Source organism: Oryza glaberrima, chromosome 1, assembly GCF_000147395.1.
Source record: "Oryza glaberrima chromosome 1, OglaRS2, whole genome shotgun sequence".
Lineage (NCBI taxonomy): Eukaryota > Viridiplantae > Streptophyta > Magnoliopsida > Poales > Poaceae > Oryza > Oryza glaberrima.
Genome location: NC_068326.1, coordinates 33,108,402 through 33,128,160, shown reverse-complemented (window position 1 = coordinate 33,128,160; position 19,759 = coordinate 33,108,402). Strand labels below are relative to the sequence as shown.

The 19,759-nt window shown below is 41.4% G+C and overlaps 2 protein-coding genes and 1 long non-coding RNA gene across 4 annotated transcripts; 1 reads left to right on the top strand and 2 right to left on the bottom strand.

Annotated features, from left to right (window-relative positions):
- Nucleotides 1–982: 982 nt before the first annotated feature.
- Nucleotides 983–8,900, bottom strand: LOC127756801 (triosephosphate isomerase, cytosolic-like). The gene is made up of 14 exons (XM_052282212.1): nucleotides 8,721–8,900; nucleotides 8,526–8,601; nucleotides 8,291–8,414; nucleotides 7,800–7,884; nucleotides 7,351–7,483; nucleotides 6,753–6,847; nucleotides 6,498–6,576; nucleotides 6,271–6,353; nucleotides 6,005–6,054; nucleotides 2,249–2,511; nucleotides 2,093–2,158; nucleotides 1,836–1,974; nucleotides 1,396–1,537; nucleotides 983–1,271 (listed from the first exon to the last, which is right to left on the bottom strand). The coding sequence occupies exons 1-14, from the start codon at nucleotides 8,760–8,762 to the stop codon at nucleotides 1,218–1,220; spliced, it is 1,431 nt and encodes a 476-aa protein (XP_052138172.1). The 5' UTR covers nucleotides 8,763–8,900; the 3' UTR covers nucleotides 983–1,217.
- A 926-nt stretch (nucleotides 8,901–9,826) lies between these two features.
- On the bottom strand, nucleotides 9,827–15,501 carry LOC127772721 (transcription factor MYB3R-2). Of its 2 annotated transcripts, XM_052298680.1 has the most exons (9): nucleotides 15,233–15,501; nucleotides 14,897–15,112; nucleotides 13,735–13,786; nucleotides 13,323–13,380; nucleotides 12,823–12,917; nucleotides 12,634–12,737; nucleotides 11,953–12,081; nucleotides 10,500–11,670; nucleotides 9,827–10,321 (listed from the first exon to the last, which is right to left on the bottom strand). In XM_052298680.1, the coding sequence occupies exons 2-8, from the start codon at nucleotides 15,064–15,066 to the stop codon at nucleotides 10,515–10,517; spliced, it is 1,764 nt and encodes a 587-aa protein (XP_052154640.1). In that variant the 5' UTR covers nucleotides 15,067–15,112; nucleotides 15,233–15,501; the 3' UTR covers nucleotides 9,827–10,321; nucleotides 10,500–10,514. The 2 variants fall into 2 exon arrangements, with proteins under 2 accessions (XP_052154640.1, XP_052154647.1); XM_052298687.1 differs by lacking the exon at nucleotides 15,233–15,501 and having other exon boundaries at nucleotides 14,897–15,207.
- A 2,033-nt stretch (nucleotides 15,502–17,534) lies between these two features.
- LOC127760668 (uncharacterized) lies at nucleotides 17,535–18,426 on the top strand. Its single transcript, XR_008015118.1, has 2 exons — nucleotides 17,535–17,907; nucleotides 18,022–18,426. It is a non-coding gene; the product is annotated as an uncharacterized LOC127760668 (long non-coding RNA).
- Nucleotides 18,427–19,759: the final 1,333 nt, after the last annotated feature.

Below are 19,759 nucleotides of genomic sequence, written 5' to 3'. Positions count from 1 at the left end.
AATTCCTATATGGACTCTATACTCTACTTCTAATATTCCTTATTTTTAATTCCGAATTTCTATTATTTCCTTAATTGTAATTCTATATGGACTCTATACTCTACTTCTAATATTCCTTATTTTTAATTCCAAATTTCTATTATTTCCTAATTGTATTTCTATATGGACTCTATACTCTACTTCTAATATTCCTTATTTTTAATTCCGAATTTCAGTTATTTCCTAATTGTATTTCTATATGGACTCTAATCTCCTCTTCTAATATTCCTTATTTTTTAATTTCGAATTTTAACTATTTTTAAATTGTATTTCTATATGGACTCTAGTCTCCTCTTCTAATATTTCTTATTTTTTAATTCCGAATTTCAGCTATTTCTATAAATTGTATTTCTATATGGACTCTGATTTTTCTTTTTCTCCGATTAATGTGAGAATTTCTAGGCCATGAGAGCGAACGTAGAGACTCCTTTTTCTATTCCTTTAATAATATAATAGATTTTTGCTTATGTTTATATTTGGTCGTTGTATATGATGACACGATGAAAGAATAGTGGTTCCTTTGATTTGTTTCTGAACTAGTCTTCTTTTCGGAGGACATCACTAAGAATGGATTTTCCAAGGACACAAGAAACTTGATTGCATTTGTTCTCATGAATTATGGAGTGGATAAATGCAGACATTCATCTCGATACTCTGATATGTGATGGTTTTCACGGTTTGACCTAATTGGTACTTCTCAGTAGATACTTCCCGGTGTAAGCCTGCTCCCTAGGTTTCTAAATAGATGATTTCTTATACACACAGACGTCCTAATAATGTGGTAATAAAAAATTGTAAAGAATATAATGATACATAAGTGGTTTTGATGAAAAATCAACTCGTTATCATCACACTTGAATTATACATACATTCTAATTAATATATTGGAGGTTAGAGATGGTGAAGTCTGACCGTATGTATCGCTACACAAAGGCGAAAGAGAGGTTGAAGTAGTATCATAATTCACATCCATTAACAGGTTCATGACTCTACAATGTTCTGAATATACATCTAGTATAGAAAAAAAAAAGGCAGCATACATACACTTCGAACCACATCAATCTTGGGCATTAGATGCCGTTGTTACTCACAAAATCCTACCTTGCTAGTACTATAGTATACTTATCTAAACCTCCCACAGGCCCCAACTGATTATAGACTTGAAGTTCACAATCTTTCTACTGACGAAAGCTGTGCACCCATCCTCCAACCTGTTCTGCGTGGTCTTGAGCCTGTCATTGGACATCAACATCGAATCACATTCAGATCCCAGCCAATCAGGAGAGACCAATGGAGGTCAACGGGGCGTAACATGAATAATCAATAATTCAGTCGTGCGTCTGGTGATTTGTTTACCTTTGCAGAAGCCGTGAACGTGAGGCTGACTCTGATCTCGCCGTGGTATGTTTTGTCCGCGAGGACGACCCGGTGCTTGGATTCGCTCATCTCCCATGTGCCGTGCTCCATGCCTAAGCTGATCAGGTCAGTCACGTTGATCCTGCATTACAACAAAAATCAAGATTCAGATTTGTGCAGGATGTTCAAAAGGTATATAAAGTTTTCTGCTTGTTTTCATTTGCCTAACTATGTGGTCAGCACGTTGAGATTATAGTAGTGTTCAGAGAAATTTTATAGTCCTCGAGAAATTCCAAAAATTTTAGTGTAAATTTGGTACCTCCTTAATATCTCCTTTTAAGAACTGGAAAATTACTCTAGTGTTTAGCGTTTGCTATGACTAAGCTAGCTGCCATGATTGTTGGCTTTTTGTTTTGGTGAGAGCATATAATGGCACTCACGTTGCTTCGCCGAGGAAGTCGTCCCGTGAGAAGGTGTCGTGGTCCATGAGCCGCAGAAAGAGCTTGTGCTGCCCGGTCGCCGCCGTGGAGTTGATCTGGAACTTGAACACCTCGTTCCAGCTCGGGTTCTTCCCTTGATCTGCATTTTCAGGTCAGAGCCCAGAACGTTCGTCAATGCCTCGTCTAACAATAATCCGAATTCTGAAACGAAAAACCAAGAAGTTTGCAGTAATCTGCACGGAGCAGTATTAGCTGACCTCTGGCGACGCTGCTCTTGCGCTCCTGGCTCCGGTACTGCACCACCACGTACGGGTCTATCTTGCCTGCACAGGACAAGAACGCGGATGAGATCGAGCTCGATCGGCCTCGTCTTCTTCTAACGGCGCTCGGCCGCGGATCGAGGTAGGACGCACCTATCTCACCTAGGAAGTCGTTGCCGGTGAGGCCCTTGGCGTCGACGAGATGCACCTCCAGGACACCGCTCCCCGCCATCTTTCTCTTCTCTTCTCCGCTCGATCGATCAAGGCCGGCCAAATTACCAACCACGCAAACAATCTCGCCTTCTCGGTGTAGTTCTCTGAATCTCTCTGGCCTTCTTGGTGTGTTGCTCCAACTCAAGCAGATGCCGTGGTAGCTGGCTCGAGCGTGCGCGCGTTTATAGGCGAACCGGCTGGGGACCAGTCAAAGCTCCCGCACATTTGAAGCGGTCGCCACCGTGTAAACCCGCACGTTTCTACGTGGTTGAGTTGGACTGAACCGAGCCGGTTCGAGGCTTCACTACTGTTCTCCCATATTGCTTCCTCTCTCCTTCCTCTCTATACTCTCTACTTGCCCATCTCTTACTCCTAGCTGTCAGCTACAACTGGCCATATTTTTAGCTTAGGGATTACTACTACGTACTAATTTAATTACTTGGACGTGCTTAACGACGGCTCTTTTGTTTGTTTCGACTCCCAGCTGGAAGAGCCGAAGAGGCACTAGCAACTGGCAGTTAGCAGTTATGCTATATATCAATATATGACCCTACTTAAATCAGTGGTATTATTCCGCTAGTCAACAGCATGCCCACGGTGTGATTCCTTCCCCAGTGAATCGTCCTGGCATTAACACATGCTTATTGCATGATTAGCAGTACAAGTTTCGTACGATCTTTCTCTCTGACCCTCTGCAGTTTAGAATTAGTAGTTTAAACAACCAGGTCTGTTCGACGACGACTTGTACGTGATTTGGTCTCGTCTCGCCGCCTGGATCGAATTCGAGGTGATTTTTTTTCATCGCTTCAACGTGAGGATCGGAGCTGATCGAGTCTTGCTGCTAAGCGTGTTTCCTCGGCTAAATGCGCGAGTCCCAATCTACGCGATAAGTTCGAAGAATCATCAAAGAGGAAACTTGGACTGAGACTGCAGTAGGGAGACGAATTTGCGTACAACCATTAGTTCGCAAGAACAATCCTGGACGAGATCGAGATAGAGATAGTCAGGCAGATAGATATCGGTAGAATTTCCAGATTTCTGAAGAATGGGTCTCAGAATCAGAAGCTGCTTGGTTCTGATTGTTAACCTATCAGGTGGTTTTCATGACAGTGATGTGTCATAATAACAAAGAACGGGTGTACTGACATCAGTTGTTGACATACTGTGAGTCTCTGATGACTCGGCCAAAAAATTAAAAACGAATATCATTGGCCGTTTGTTTTAATTTACGCTGGAAACAGATTAACAGAGCAGTATTTTTCGGGAACGCAGGAAACAGAGCAGTAGAGCACCATCAGGCATCAACATCACAACGTCAGCTGCAAAATTGAATACTGGTTTCGTCTCACATTACGTACAGGTATATGGCGATCAGTCGATCACAAAAAAAAAAAAAGCATATTATTTTGAAGTCGATAGCTCGCGCAACACATAACTAATTAAAGAACAAAGCATGGATCAGTGTCGCAGTAATCCAAAAGTTGAAATCCTCAGACAGAGAAAAATGAAAGCAGACAGAGAATTCACATGTCAAGATCCTGAGGAACTGAGCTCGACAAATCTAGCATAGATTCCGAAATTCTAATTGCCGAAAACATAGAGCAACTGAATTAATTGGACAGCAATACCGAAACTACAAACCGAAGAAAAACAGAAAGTGAGCAGAAGATCTAGTGAGTTTGTGACCATCAACTTTTCAAGGTGAATTAGTTGAACTCTGTAGCGTGACGAGAAGATTGGTTCCTAATTTGGCTTAATCGAGGACAACTAGAAAGAAAATTCTTATTGGTTTTGCTCGCCCTGCACCTGCGGATTAGTCCACGATGCTTCTCACGCTCAGCGACGGGAAATCCTAGCGAGGATTATCTCGCGCACGACCTCGTTGCTGATGAGCTCCCGGCACCGACATCCATGCGATCACCGTCGTCGGTCGTCCCCTGCAACGGCGAGGACGAAGGGTGAGCCGGCGTTGACAGGGATCCAACGGCCAGGGACCACCCACGTTTGACGCATCCGTGCCCAACACATTTTCGAATAGGCCCTGACATTTTGTAAAAAGGACCCTGCTTGGATCGCTGCCAATGATGGCCGCCCTGAGCCCCTGACCTCACCGACGAGCATCCCCGGACGGCGTGCTCTTCTGCGCCTCTGCCTCAGCGATGTCCTCCGCGCCGCCCTCGATTGCCTTCCTGCCTTCTTGACATGTTGCCTTCTACTCCCTTCGTTTCACAATGTAAGTCATTCTAGCATTATGATGTTAATGGATCTATATATATATTAACATCAATATGTATGTGGGAAATGCTAGAATGACTTACATTGTGAAACGGAGGAAGTAGGAACGAGCCGGCGTTACACCCTACGCTGCTGCCGGCCTGCCGGCTGCCGCCGGCAACTCGCCCGTCCTCCAAGGCCGGACCCAGGGGTGGTGCCGGGAGGGCACCGGCATACCCCAAGAAATGTGAAATTTCCTGGGATCAGCGACTCATCAGTGTAGTCATATTTATCAGCATTAAGCTAGCTGCAGACTGCAGTCCGTGCCCTGCACAAACGAAACACCCCATTATTTGATGTTTGAGGCGCTAAGCAGCGGCGGTGTTTTTGGATATTACAATGTCAGCTAGTCCGTTGCCAAATTAATTCATTAGCCCTTCATATTACGCCCAACATAAATTTTTCTGGGTTCGCCGCTTAGGCGTCCTCAGTGGACCACTCACCAGTGACGTTAAACTCGTCGTCGTCGAGTGGCCAGCCGGGGGCCATTGCCGCAGCTTGTACGGCTTCTGTGATTGACAAACGCCGTAGCACAAAGGTGTTCAACTTATGCCGGATCATGCTCGATTTTCTCTTAAAGAATTGGAACAATGCAAGGGGGCACTGGCAGTAAAGGATCTATTCAGAATACACATCCTCTGATCTGCAGGAATCAGTATGGATGTTCGCATATTACATTTTATTGTAACTTTGAAATGATATTTTATAAGTACTAGTATACCGTTTATTTTATCTGGTGAGTACAAAATCTGTAATGTACACTTCGTCTGGTTATGGTTGTTGACAATTATATAGAGAAAAAAAATCTGTTATAACTGCAACTGTTGCAATATGTAATTATATGTTTAAAATTGGTCTTCTGGATGATAATGTGCACTAGATAACTACTTCCCAGAAAACGCTTTTAAGGGAGTGTACATTCAAGAAAGGAAGAGGGAGGACAGTACGTCACAGATGGATTCAGTCACTAACTAGTTTACATGACAATGTAATAGAGTAACAAGCGAATGACCCGGTTATTATTCTGCATTAGTCAACAATTGCTTAAATCACGAAGTAACAAACTTAACAAACATGTAGTATATCCTTCATGATAGCCCGTTTGACTACGAAAACAAGTAATCATCAATCAAACATGCAAAGGACAGTACTTCACTCAGGAAGTATCAGGTTCAACTATTATAGCATCAAGCCATCAACAAACTTCTGATAATACAGACATTAACGGCACTTTCAGTTCATCTGATCCTCTCGGGAGAAAAAGTCAAAAAGAAAAAAAGCAACCACAGGTGGCTGCATGCTCTATGGAACGATATGGAGTTCACTGACTTCGAGATATAACAAAGCAAGCTGGTCAAACATGTCATAACTTAAAATTGGCAGCATTAACTCCTACGATCATCTGGTTGCAACCCAGAACACTAAGCAGAAGACTTGACGGTAGCAGACTTGATGATGTCCACAAATTCAGGCTGCAGAAAAAAAAAGTAATCATCAGTAATATACACAACGGTAAGCCTGAAATGTTATGTGAGAATGTATAGAGTTAAATTCAAATATTTGGCATGCTACTAGGCACAACCGCACAAGGATTGTACTGGTCAAATGGTGTTTTGTTTAACTAGGCTTATGTTCTACATGCTACTATCAATATCATGGAGAGGATAATAAAGGAATAGGAATATGACCTTCAATGAAGCTCCTCCAACAAGGAATCCATCAACATCAGGTTTAGCAGCAAGTTCTTTGCAGTTTGCTCCATTTACGGAGCCTGTAGAAGACAAATATGCGAAGACAAGGGATCAGGTTAATCGTAGGGGAGTGGGGAGAGTTTTGTACATTAGCAATTGGCATCACTACTAAACAAAATCTTGGTTACATTTCAATTCATAGTCCTATAGTTATAAAGGTATACCTCCGTAAATAATCCTGGTTGATTCAGCAACTGCAGGACTAACATTAGTCACAAGCCACTTTCTCAGACCATCATGAACCTAATGTCATGCATATTTCAAATAATTCGAATGAACAGAATTGCAGAATCAGGTACCAGGCATCGGTCAAGAAAGACATTAGATATAGGAAAAAACCCATATTGGTTTATGGAGGCAGATAAATGTGAAGGGAACATGCTAATCGTGATGTAATTGCTCTATGTTAGAAGGAATACCTCCTGAGCCTGAGCAGGGGTTGCAACCTTGCCGGTTCCAATGGCCCAAACTGGTTCATATGCCAAAACAACATTGGTCCAATCGGATATCTTCTCTGAAAAATATGACGAGTAAAAAAGACAAAAAGTTAGGGGTGGAGAAATGAGAAGACTTCTATGTCAGCACAGTACAATGGACCACAAAAGCCATAAAGAACAAATGAAACGAAAATGGATGTGACTAATCAAAACAGGATGTGTTTTCTTCAATAACTAAAAGGTTCATAGTAGTAAAGTATGTGTTTCTTGTATGACATAATTCCTAGTTCAAATGATAGATCATTTAATAATTTGACCACACCGTTATCATCATAAACCTGTACACAAGCTACAGATACCTTTTGGATATTTAGCAGGGTAAAAGCAATCACAGTATTCTATTCTGCAAATATAAACTAGCATTCCTGTTTAACAGCTTTCAAGGTGGAAGAACTGGATTTATCAACAGCACAAGGTACTTCATAAGGAAGGAAGGAAGCACTTATTCAGTTGTTCCAACATTAGGGGTGAAGTTCCAACTTTATAAGAAATTAACTTGAAGAATAGCAAGTGAAATTACCTGCAATAGCTTTAGTTTGCGCTGCAACAACTTCCATCGTTGTTCCTGCTTCTCTCTGTTCAAGGGTCTCACCAATGCAAGCAATTACCTTGATACCTTGGGAAAGTGCGTACGCAATTTTGTCAGCAACAAACTGTCATGAATGGTGAAAAGAACTGTTAGTAACAACATAGTAAATCAAAATCCCATGAGCTTCAAACAGAATTTCCAGCAGCTTGATGAAATAACCCAATTTATAGGTCTAACTTGGCTAAAACTCAACAGAGTAATTCAACAGTCTTTTATGCTAGCTTAGGGACGGTGCAGATTGACCTTAAAATAGGACCATTGTCTAGATATTCTTGGCAAGTTCCTGGCCTTGCTAAACCAGTAGCTGCCCGCATTCTAGTTGCTATAAAGCTGACATGAAAAAAAATCCTATGTTTCTAGACAATGTAGAAAGAACTCACATCACTTGATTCGCCCATCAGCGCTCTCCGCTCAGAGTGTCCCAGAATCACCCAAGGCACCTGCAGGTTCACCAACATCTCGGCACTGCAAATATGAAGCATACGTCAGTGAATTGGCAAAGGATTGCTCTTAAAGCATTCCACATTCTGCTGTCATTCACCCCTTAATATAATAGCACTGCAGTCTGCAGAACATCACCGATAACCACAATAGAGCAGCAGCAGCATACTCATGCCTCATTATTCAGCTGTCCCACAAATCCATTCATGCCTATAATCAAGTCAGATTTCGTGGAACTAGAGCTGCTTATAATCGACTAACAATACTCGCGGTTCGAACAATCCGTACTAAAATCGACGCTCTCGTGATAAACACTCAGATTGCGCTGTAAGGCCGAGTTGTTTACCCAATGCCAAATAAATCACTAATCATCTCTCTCAAAACAAAAGGGGAAGGGAAACAGAGCAGGGGAGTGGGGGAGGACGCTCACCTGATCTCGCCAGTGAAGGCGCCGCCCTTGCGCACCCAGCAATTCTGCGCGGCGACGGAGAAGTCCGGCCGGAGCAAACCCTTCACCTGCGGCAGGAACACGAACGGCGGGCTCACCACCACCTCTGCACCCAAAAAAAATTAAAATAAATAAACAAACCCACAGATCAGCACCAGATCGATTCATGAATAGATCCAACTCCAAACAACGCCCTCGGGAGGGGACGACGGCTCACCGACGACGTCCTCGGAGGGCACCTCGGCCTCGTTGAGGACGGTGACGATCTTCTTCACGTCCTCCCCTGTCCCATTCTGCACGCAGCAACAGCGCAGCGCATCGATCAAACCCAAGCCTCATCACTCATCAGCAGCGTCTCCGGCTCATCCGGAATCTGGATTGTGAGACGACTAGTGCTGGGGGGAATACTTACGCATTTCCAGTTGCCGCCGACGAAGAACTTCCTGGCAGCCATGGATGGATCGCCGAGACGAGGGTGCAGCGAGCGAAGGAGGCAGAGGGTTTTCGTGGAGTGGAAGCTGTGATGGGGGGACTCGAGATGGGGCGGTTAAATCGAGGAGGGGAAGGAGGAAACACGTGGCACAGCTTCTTGGGGCGGAAGAAAGAAAAGGCTTCGGTTTCGGCTCTGTGCTTTGTTGATGCCGCGGGCGCCTACCCGAAGGCGGAAACCGCGGAGGCCGCCGGCGCCGATTGATTCGGGCCAACCTGGTTTCTCGTCGATCCGCGATGAACCGAATGACCAAAAGGTGATAGAGAGGCATAGAAAGGCGCCGATAGGGGTTTAGCTTTTCCTAAGGGCATCCACAATATAATGTAAAAGTAGTCCATAAACAAGAATATTTCATTCAGCCATCTATTACCATGGTACAACTAGTCCATATAGAAAAAATAGCAAAAGATACCCATATACATATAGACTACCCATATGGAATAAATTATATTATCTATCTCTACTCCTCTCTCTTCTCCTTCTCCTAATGATACCTTGTATCTATACATTGTGGACATTGCCATAGGGATAAACTATTTATGTGAGTCCCATCTATATAGATCACTTTGCCATATACATTGGTGATGCTCTAAACAAAAAACTTCGGCCGAGTTTAGTTCCAAAATTTTTCTTCAAACTTTCAACTTTTTCATCACATCAAAGCTTTCTTACACACACAAACTTCCAATTTTTCCATCACATCGTTCCAATTTTAACCAAACTTCCAATTTTAGTGTGAACTAAACACACCCTTCTTACATAGTCTAATTTTTCATACATATTCTGATATGTATAGTTACTATAGATATAGAATTAGAATCTAGAAACATATTCCAGTTTCTCTAAATTAAGCTCACCCAAACAGGGCCAGTAATACAGCTGAATCATATCATACAACTAGCATCAAGTAAGAACGAACACAAGCATATGATTAGCCTCTGCAACGTTGTTCTAACAGAGCTTCAGCGAGTACAGAAGATGCTAAAGAATTTAAGGAATTGTCAACAACCAACAAACGAAACCTGAGCTGCTGTCAAAATGGTTTCTTGACTATCTCTGGCAATGATTTTGCAAAAACGGGTTTTATTATTGTTACACAGAGCAGACCCTGGCTGTTTCGCGACAAAGGGAAAGCACAAGACAAAATAAATCTGACAATCCAATGAGGAATACTCTTATTCAGCTATAATGACGTTCTAACACTATAATTTTTTTTCGTTGTTGTTTTGTACACACCTGTGGCTTCTACAATCTGAATTTTCTAACTGTAAATTCACAAAGTGCAGCGAGCAATGTATTCTTCTACAGAGTGTCGCTCATCTTTTGTACACCTTGGTTAGAAGAGATGGGAGAATGATTGGTGGACCTTCTGTACTCAGTACAAAGCTTCAATTCTGGAATTCTTCTCCACCGGTTTTGTTTGATCTTGTTGTGGTTTAATCGTGATACTTTGAGAAAAAGCTCATCAGCTCAGAAAGACACTTCAGCTCATCTGTCCTACTTCATCAGATTGATGTCAGTTCCTACAAGGCAATGGTAAAACAATTATGCACACTTCTTCCATGTTCAAATCAATTAATAAAAGGACCCAACTACCAACATGGATCAGATAAACCAGGTAGAATTTGTAGACTGGCTATGAAAAGTATAATGCATCTCAATTGTAAAGCAGGGGTTTTCAAGATTTTTGTAACAGCATACCTGCATTTTCCAAGATTAGGTTACATCCAAATTGGTTGTATGCGCAAAGTTCTTGGTTAAATTTTCCAATTGAACAGCATGTTCCTTTTCTTTCAGTTTTGGGGCTTCGGTAATAGAAAGTGTGCTTTGGGAATTATTGCAGGAAGAGTTCAGAATCTCAGAACCACAAGTATCTAATCCATCTGATGAAAAATCCAGTTGTTTCTCAACTGTTTTCGTGAGAGCCATTCTTTTTGACCTTGCCCGGTATTGTGGTGAAACATCAAAGCTCTTTACAGAACCATCAAGAGAACCCAATGACAAAAAAGATGTAGTTTTGAATGACTCTGGTGTAGCTGTAGCAGGTTCCATCCCCATGGGAGTGTAAAATCTATCAGTATTTGATCCACTGATCTTCATCTCACTAGCTGAAACAGGTGTTGATTTATCCCGTTTTCTTCTTTTTAATATTGAAGGAGTACCTGGAAAACTGTTAGCAGCACTCTTCAAAATTGAATCAACACTAAGCTGGCTTGTTAATTTTCCCTTTGTTGGAGGGGGAGTAGTGCAGCCAGCAGGTGACAATATATCATCCCCACAACGTTCAGATGTATGGTTCCCAGTAAGATGGTCAGAAAAGAGTGAGGAACTCACAGGGACTACATCTTCCATGTTAGGGATCTGGTAACAAAGTGGACCAAGAGAGCGTGCCTCATTCTTCAAAGATAATTCTGCTTCACCTTTGGATGGTGCAGCTTCTAGTTGAATGGTCCAAGAGTTCCCGGTATGATCAGGTGCCGAGTTAACCTCAAGACCTTTCTCATGAACAGAATCAATTTCCAAGCCCTTACCACGGACAGAATCACTTTCCAGAGCTTGCGCCACTAAAGTGACAGCGGAACCATCAACTACAGATGCCTCACGGGAAGTAAGTGGCTGAGCAGTTGGTAATGAGGAACGAGATAGAAACCCTGAGCAATTAGACCGATGAGCTGTTCCAGGTTGGTCTTTTGAATTGATAATGGGTGCCTTGTTCAAATCAAGATGACCCTCCATAGCCATCAGCTTTGGTTTATCCTTGAACTTATCATGAACAAGCAGTTTCGGAACTACCATATTATTGCTGGTATTGTACATATCTTGCTTCTTTCTGAGAGAACTATTCCAATGATTCTTTATAGAATTATCAGTCCTGGAAAAAGCAACATACGAAGCACTGTGAAGGTGATGTAAAGTGTGTCTTTTCAAAATAATAACACAACTCATAATTCTGATTTACGAAGAACCAACCAATATTAAATAGTTTAAGACCATCGCACAGGTAATAAGCAGTTGAAAGTAGAACTTGAAACAAAAATCAAACAAACTAAATTGCAACAGCGCGCTAAGAGATCGAGGGCAGCGTGATTTTGACCTAGCTCGATGAACTAATGAAAGCAAAAAATTCCGAGGGAAGTAAGCTTTATAAACGTACCTTCCAGGAAGAACTTTTGCTATCTCTGCCCATTTATTCCCATAAATCCGATGAGCATTTATGAGTGCCTGTTCCTCCTCAGTAGTCCAAGCATCTTTCCTTATTTCTGGATTTAGATGATTGTGCCACCTAAGATTGTATGACTTCATACTTAGCTCCGTATAATGTATTGTATCATGCCAAACTTAAGCACTTTTTTCATAACAAATACTATTGAAGCCATAAAGAAAGTAAATTATATGCGGACAACAGTTTGAATTCAGCTATGAGATACTGTAGCATAATTATTAGCCAATTATTTTCACAGTTCTTTCAGTAAGTAGTGCATTTCTTAGGCCTTGTTCGGTTTAGAGTTGAAGAGGATTGAAGGGGATTGAGGGGGAATAATTCCACACCACAATAGGTGTGGAATAAATCCCCTCCAATCCCTCTATCACAGGGATTAACCGAACAAGGCCTTAATTAATTCATATTTCATAATAGACGGGATCCTGAGCTTTTGTAGCAACTATGAGCATCCTAAAATTTAAAGTTCTTTCTTGCAATTACAAAAGTTTCCTAATGTCTCATGTAAAGGGAAAAAAATGCATATCTGAAAAAAATAACTGGAAATTTAAAAGTTTTATTAATAACAGTGAGCTGAATCCTGGTAACAATACAGCCATGATATAAAAATATTACCTCTCTCGACATTGCTTCCCTATACGGCCAGGTAATGCCTTAGCTATGACAGACCATTTTGTTGGTCCATACTTCTTTACAAGATCAATAATTTGATCATCTTCCTGCAGAAAACATGGCATTAATATAACAATTAGAAGATATAATGTCAACGCTTACCATCAAAGCAAAGTCAGCTACATGACAAACCTCTTGAGTCCAAGGACCTTTGATAAGTTCAGGATTAAGAACCTTTTGCCATCGATGCAAGCATTGTACCTCTGTTCTGTATGGAAAACATTCGGCTGCATACAGATACATTCTATGAGCTCAATGTACTTGGCATACAGATATGGAAAAATAATATGGCATGCTGTATGCCAGTACACGTGGAGCAACTGATATAATGAAGTACTACAACAATAAAAAGGTAAAAAAACAGCTATTCCAACTACAAGATCACCAATATTACTATAGGTTGCATACTTATATATATTTATACAAATATAATCTACGCAAAAATGTATTAGTTTGCTGAGATCATATTTGTATACGCATATTTATATGCAAATGGGCCGATATTAATGGAATCAAACCATTAGGCATTTGCAATCCTCCTGACAGGTTGTTTTCAATAAAATGATAGCATCATCTCAAGGATAACTGACTGCACAAGTTATACACTGGTGCAGTGGAATTGAGAGCCAGACCTATTTTCTTCCAGTTTCTACCCTTATAAGCCTCAACTGCCTTCCTCAATGTCTCGTCCTGTTGCGATAAGTTAAGACCAATTAGTAACAGTGATTGTGTAACTGAATCAACATGGAAATGTCGTTCAAGCAGGAAAATAGAAGATTTGATTCAAACAAAAAATCAATGGTCAGACCATGAATAACAATAAAAACATATATGAAATAAAATCGGATAAAATAAGAACCTTAGAAAAACAGGAATGGAAAAAGATTAACTAAGAACTTTTCCAGTGTATGATATTACCACTGAATATGTCAAAATACATATACAAACCAAACTAGCATATATGTGTAACAAATGTAGGTATGTATTGCATTTAATAGGACTTATGGAGTATTTATGAAGTACAATAGAGAGTGAGGTGTTGACCTCCTCTGGTGTCCAGCCACCCTTTGCTCTCCTTATTGGCCCGCTTGTCCGCCTAACATAAGATAAAGATTATCAGCAAAAATAAAGTGAAAGATTTTCTGTTCAGGGCACAATAGCATATTAGGTCCGAGAAGGCACAAGGTATATCTAAATACACTAGCATAAGATGACCCAAAAAAACAGCAATTGTTGGTTGAGAGACCTACATAGGGAAGAACATTAAGGCTATAGTTCGACAATGTAAATTTCCCATGTGTGGAGCCTTTCATGAACAAGAAAGATTTCCATGAAAAAAATACTGCTTAACCCTACTAACACCATTCAATTCATCATCAAGAAATTAAAAGTGGGAAACAAAAATGGCGGTTAGTTGTAACTGCAACTATTCAGGCCCTGTTTTGAACTCAGGAATCTTACACAAAGGGTAAACGTTCCAGACAGGGCCTAACAAAAAAATACTGTTTATTCATTAAAACAACTATTTCTATAGTGCACCAGGACCATATTTTAGCGCAGCAGTCAGAACAAAAAATATACACATCAAGGTTACAAGTAAATGGTATCTCCAATGCTGTAGCCCAAGCATATTAAATCTAATAAAACCTTGGGTCATGGCATAAAAAACACATTTCCAGTTTAAACAACTACTGCTGCATGTAACCGGACCAATTTAGTGTTCCAAGTGAACATATTTTTATCCAAATTACATCAATATACACACTTTAAAGTAAGGCAAGCAAATTAATTACAGAAATGAAAACATCAACAGCCATCCCAAAAGGAAAACGCCTTCATATCAGTATATCCATCATAACACACTCAAAGTCATGTCTGAATATATAAAAGCATCTCATCAAATGGATACCAAAAAAACACCAAATTTATCACTCAAACAGCCACCACAACACTCTCGGTGCCACATATCCGCCAAGGTAGCACTCCTCGTGGCAAGATTTTTTCTCAAACGCACAAACAACCGCTCGTGGAATCACAGACAGGGCAAATTGCCAGCGATAAAACCACACAACCATCGGGGAGCCATCCACGAAGGCCCCATTTTTCTCAACTACCACACGAACTTAGGTACTAACCAACGGACCTTCCTAGATCCCTCCCATAATAGGATCCCAACTGAGGGGAATCGGGCAAAGAACTTCCTTACCTAAGACCGGAGATGGAATTCGCCGAGCTAGACACCGGCGGCGACATCTGCGCGAGCCCGCCGCCGCCGCCGCCATAGCTGCTTCCGTCGGAAACTGACGAGCTCGACGCCGCCAGGGGCTGCCGGTTCTCGACGCACCCCTCCTGCTCCACCATCGCCATGGCCCCCATCTAACGGCACAAGCACATCCTCACCACCACCACCACCACCACAAACCTAACACAGCGAAACCGCCACCAAAAAGCAAAAAAGAAACAAAATCAAAAAACTAACTTTATAGATCAAAATTCCCCACGGCAGAAACCCCCGAACAGATCGATCGAAACGCCGCCTTACGAATCTAGCAGATCCCCCAGATCGAGCGGTTTCGTGGGAACCGAATCCGTGGGTCAGGAGGGCGAGCGCGAATCTATCGGAGGCGGAGGGGGGGAGGGGGGGAGGCGGTGGCGGGAGAGATGGCGCGAAGCCAGCAAGGGGGGAGAGAGCCGGTGGGCTCGGAACCCTAGATGAGGGTATAAAAGAGCAAGCTTTTCCCCTCTCTCTCCTTCTACGGCTTCCGTTGGGTGTCGGGGGTAGTCGATGGGGGAGGAGAGAGAGAGGATGATGCTTTCAAAAAACCTCGCCCGTTGAAGCGATGGGGAAGGGGAAGACGAGCGAGAGGAATAAATTATTAACCCATCTCTTTTTTCCGAATAGGTCCCTCAGATTGGTCCTTATTAGATAAAGAGGCGAGAAAAAATTTCTAATATTGCGGGTGTGTTTAGTTCAAGCTAAAATTGAAAGTTTAGTTGAAATTGTAATGATGTGATGGAAAAGTTGAAAGTTTATGTGTGTAAGAAAGTTTTGATGTGATGGAAAAGTTGGAAGTTGAAAAAAAAGCTTGGAACTAAACTCGGCCTACATTGTTGTATTCAGTGTTGTATACGGTACAGTGCTATACAAAAGAAAAGCATTCTTGCCCCCCCCCCAAAAAAAAAAGGAAAAGGATTCTTGCAAAAAAAATCAAAGTTGAATTTTACATTTTTCATGTGTTTAGGGCAGGCTTCATAATCCCTTTATCGGACTGAAAACTTTCTCTAGCACGAGCAGTATATCCAGTTTTCACGAAAACTACCGGTAAACTAACAAAAAAGACAAAAATGAGAAAAATGTTATCAAAATAATTAAATTTTAGTTTGATTGTTTGAAAAACTTAACCATGAAATCGAATGGTTTTTGTTATGGAACCAACCCCAAATATTCTATTTCCATGAAAATCGGTCTATTTTCATGAAAATCGCGATTTCCATTAGGAAGATGAACCCTGGACATGTTCAGCACGAACTCTCACAATTGTGCTGTTAGTACAATGCAAAATGCATGAAAAAAACGAGATTTCCCCTACCGTATAGTAGTACAGTAACACATGGGATAGTATGATTTACGGAAATAGAGGGGTGGAATACAAAAAAAAGAGGAGCAATACGAGTTGGAGACGAACGGAAACGTGTAGCGGACGCGACGGTCGTGCCATGGTTAGTTGACGGCGCCGTCGGGTTGCGAGTGCCCCGGTTCGGGTTCTAGATGCCAGAAGGGGCCGCGGTCGCAAACGTCGACAGTTACCGTTGCGGGCCGGAAGTTTGAACCCCTAACGGCTCGCGGTGCGTGCGTGCGACCGTGCGGTGCGAAGGGGAATACACTTCCGCATCCGGCCGCGTCCGGTCTCCTCCAGGTCATCTGCGCCGTTGGTAATCGATCCTGTGTACGGGTGATTCTGCTGGGCCGATGCTTCACGGCTTCACATTTGCCATGGCCCATGGCGAGCGGTCAGCGTGCAGAAGCGTACGCGGCGTACCACGAGTCCACGACATTACGACGAGTAATGAACAGGTAAATAGTCTTATAGTCGTCGTTATGCTGTACTGCTTCAGCGCTAGTACTTGCTGTAGTGAACATTCCAAGAACATTGACATCAATTCGTAACGGAAAATTGGAACCATGCCATTATAATTTTACAAAATTTAAGATATATCATCCTGACCCACATGTCATTGACTCATGTGGGTCCTACGTGTCATTGAGATACCGATAGATCTCAAACTTTGCAAAATTATAATGGCATGATTCCAATTTACCCATTCGTAAAAGATAAATGTTTGTTACTCCTTCCGTCTCATAATATAAGGGATTTTGAGTTTTTATTAGTACTGTTTGACCACTCGTTTTATTCAAAAAAAATTGAAATTATTATTTACTTTTTTTGCCCTTATTATTTAAAGTACTTTAAGCACAACTTTTTGTTTTTTATATTTGCATAAATTTTTTTGAATAAGACGAGTAGTCAAAGAGTATAAGCAAAAACTCAAAATCCCTTATATTATGGGACGGAAGGAGTACATGAAAATAGCATCAAGAGACTTGTCGTCAGAAGTACTTCAATTATTTACTCCCTCCGTCTCAGAAAGAAGCGATTTCTGGGGGTGAGGATTTGTCCCAGAAAAAACCGACTCCTGCGCAACACCCGAGAAATATTCAATGATCCTTATCCCTGCCCGTCTCTCTCCTCTCACCCACCACACAGCCGTGCTAAAAAAAACCACCACCGCCGGTCTCATCTCCTCCCTCTCCTCACGACCTTCGCCCATCCCTCGACAGCGATGAGTCGCTTCCCCTCCCTCCACGCTCCATCCATCTCTCCCTCCCTGCGACCTCCCGTGATGTCATGGATGCGACAGGTCGGCGGGGGCAGCGCCGGCCCCAGCGGATTGAGATGGCTCGGATGAGGCACTAGCAGCACGGCGGCAGAGGTAGGGGCTTGCGATTGTGATGCAGGAGAAGGCGAACGCAACGTGTAGGTGCTGCTCGACTACGACGGCGGAGGCGCAAGCCTATGGTCTCCAGCGCCAGTGGATCTGTTGCAGGGAGCCTGATGCACAAGCTTTTGCAATGGCGGATCTGATGAAGGAGCCAACGATTTTGTGTCTCCCAGCGCTGAGGTGGTTCGAGAAGCTTTGCCATTAGAATGAACCCAGGTACTCTTTTCTACTACTCTTTTTTCATCACTCTTTCTTCTCTGGTGTTTATTTCTGCCATTTCACCTTGTTAACTATACTAAGTTCTTGGATCTTGGTGATGACTTTTTGCAGGGTCAATCTAGATAAATACACACATGACTACAGGCCACCTTGGTGGATGCAAACACCTTTCTTTCTTCTTTCTAGTTCTTGCAGATTAATTCATACTCCTTGCAGATTGTGGAGAAGTATTTTTTTGACAAATTATAGATGCAAACCATCTTGCAGATTGTGGAGTAGTATTTTTTTTTTGACGATTTCTTTTTTCAGACTAGAGGTTCTTAATTTTTGTTAGCATATTCGGTTTAAAACTTCATTTTTTTTGCTGGATACCTGTGTAATCGATGGGTGCAAAGAACCCAGCTAAACCTTTTTTTTTCAGTGAGGACAGTGCAGAGAACCCAGTACAATCCTGTGTAATGTTGTTGTTGAGGGCATTTCGGTATTTTCATGGTTGTACTAAGTTTGCATTGGGAATCCAGGAGTTGAATTATTGTGGGACGGAGGAAGTATGTTTTCAGCATTCTTTTGTATATATAAATATAATTAAGTAGACTATGTTGATGTCCAAACTAACAAGTAAAAACAAAAGAGAGAGTAAATATGCAGTAATTTGTTACTAGTATTAGTAACAATTAAATTATTCTTGTTCATGAGCTCTTCTCTTAAGACACTTATTCATGAGCTCAAAAGAATTAAAGAGCATTTCGTCATAAACACAAGATGAACTGAAAAGTACCTGCAAAAGAATCTGAAAAGGATCGGTCACTCTTGATTCTCCTATCAGAAAAATTGCAAAGTGCGGTGTTAAGGCAACTTAGCAAGTGGGAACCGGTATCACATAGCAATCAGAAAAGGACGAGGAGGCCCAGGTGTAGAAATTTGGATAGGTTACTCATCTATCTATTATATACTAAAAGTCCATAAAACTTCCTACAAACGCTCTCAAGTCGCCACGTGGCACTCTAATAAAATAGAGAAAATCCTAGAAATTCTAAGAAAAAAGCAAAACATCTATCCCTTAATTTTCACTTAAATTGGCGGGGTCCAATATTACACACCGTTAGATAAAATTGATCTTAAAACAAACTAAATACCATGGGTCCCACCTATCCTCCTCCAGCGCATTGGCAGGTGGATAATATACGTAAGTACTGTACGTACGCTTCCTCCCCTTTTTTTTCCTTTTTTCTTCTTTTTTCAATTTTTATATATATATAATGGATATATTTTTTAAATAATAATAATTTTACAAACAAAGAATCTACCATCATATAATTTAAACCGGTGTACTCTTTACCTTGTACTATTATTTTCAAATAATGCACTATTTTAAAATAAATTTTACACAATTATATCGTGTACCTATCAAATAAACAATATTTATATTAACAAATTTATACGTGCACTTAAACTGATGGCCCTATTATATAAATTATCGGATCTACTTTTTACATTGGTCTATTATTTTCAGGTAATGCACTGCTTCAAAATAAGGTCTACACTATTATATTGTGTATCCATTATATTAACAATTTAAAATCTATATTAACTAATATACACTTACACTAGAACTGGTGGACATATTATTATAATCATTGGATCTATTGTTTGCTAATAAATAAAGCGTCCGAAATTCTCTTTTTGCCTGTTGCACAGCGCACGTCTGCACCTTGGCCTTTCGCATGTGTGACAAAGCGTAGTGTCTGAGACATCTAAGGTGATCACAACCGCTGTAGCGCTACCGCTTTGCCACATATCAAATCATATATGAAGATGATTAATTTTGTTAATAACATGAAAAGAAAAT

Excerpts from the sequence above, each read along its gene's own strand:
- LOC127772721 (XM_052298680.1), bottom strand. The coding sequence starts at position 15,066 with ATGGGGGCCATGGCGATGGTGGAGCAGGAGGGGTGCGTCGAGAACCGG. Across the intron at positions 13,787-14,896 it reads AATTCCATCTCCGGTCTTAG|GCGGACAAGCGGGCCAATAA; the intron begins GTAAGGAAGTTC and ends ATCTTATGTTAG. Across the intron at positions 12,918-13,322 it reads TAGAAACTGGAAGAAAATAG|CCGAATGTTTTCCATACAGA; the intron begins GTCTGGCTCTCA and ends ATCTGTATGCAG.
- LOC127756801 (XM_052282212.1), bottom strand. The coding sequence starts at position 8,762 with ATGGCTGCCAGGAAGTTCTTCGTCGGCGGCAACTGGAAATGC. Across the intron at positions 8,602-8,720 it reads TCGGCGGCAACTGGAAATGC|AATGGGACAGGGGAGGACGT; the intron begins GTAAGTATTCCC and ends TGCTGCGTGCAG. Across the intron at positions 1,538-1,835 it reads GACTTCCTCGGCGAAGCAAC|GATCAACGTGACTGACCTGA; the intron begins GTGAGTGCCATT and ends GTTGTAATGCAG.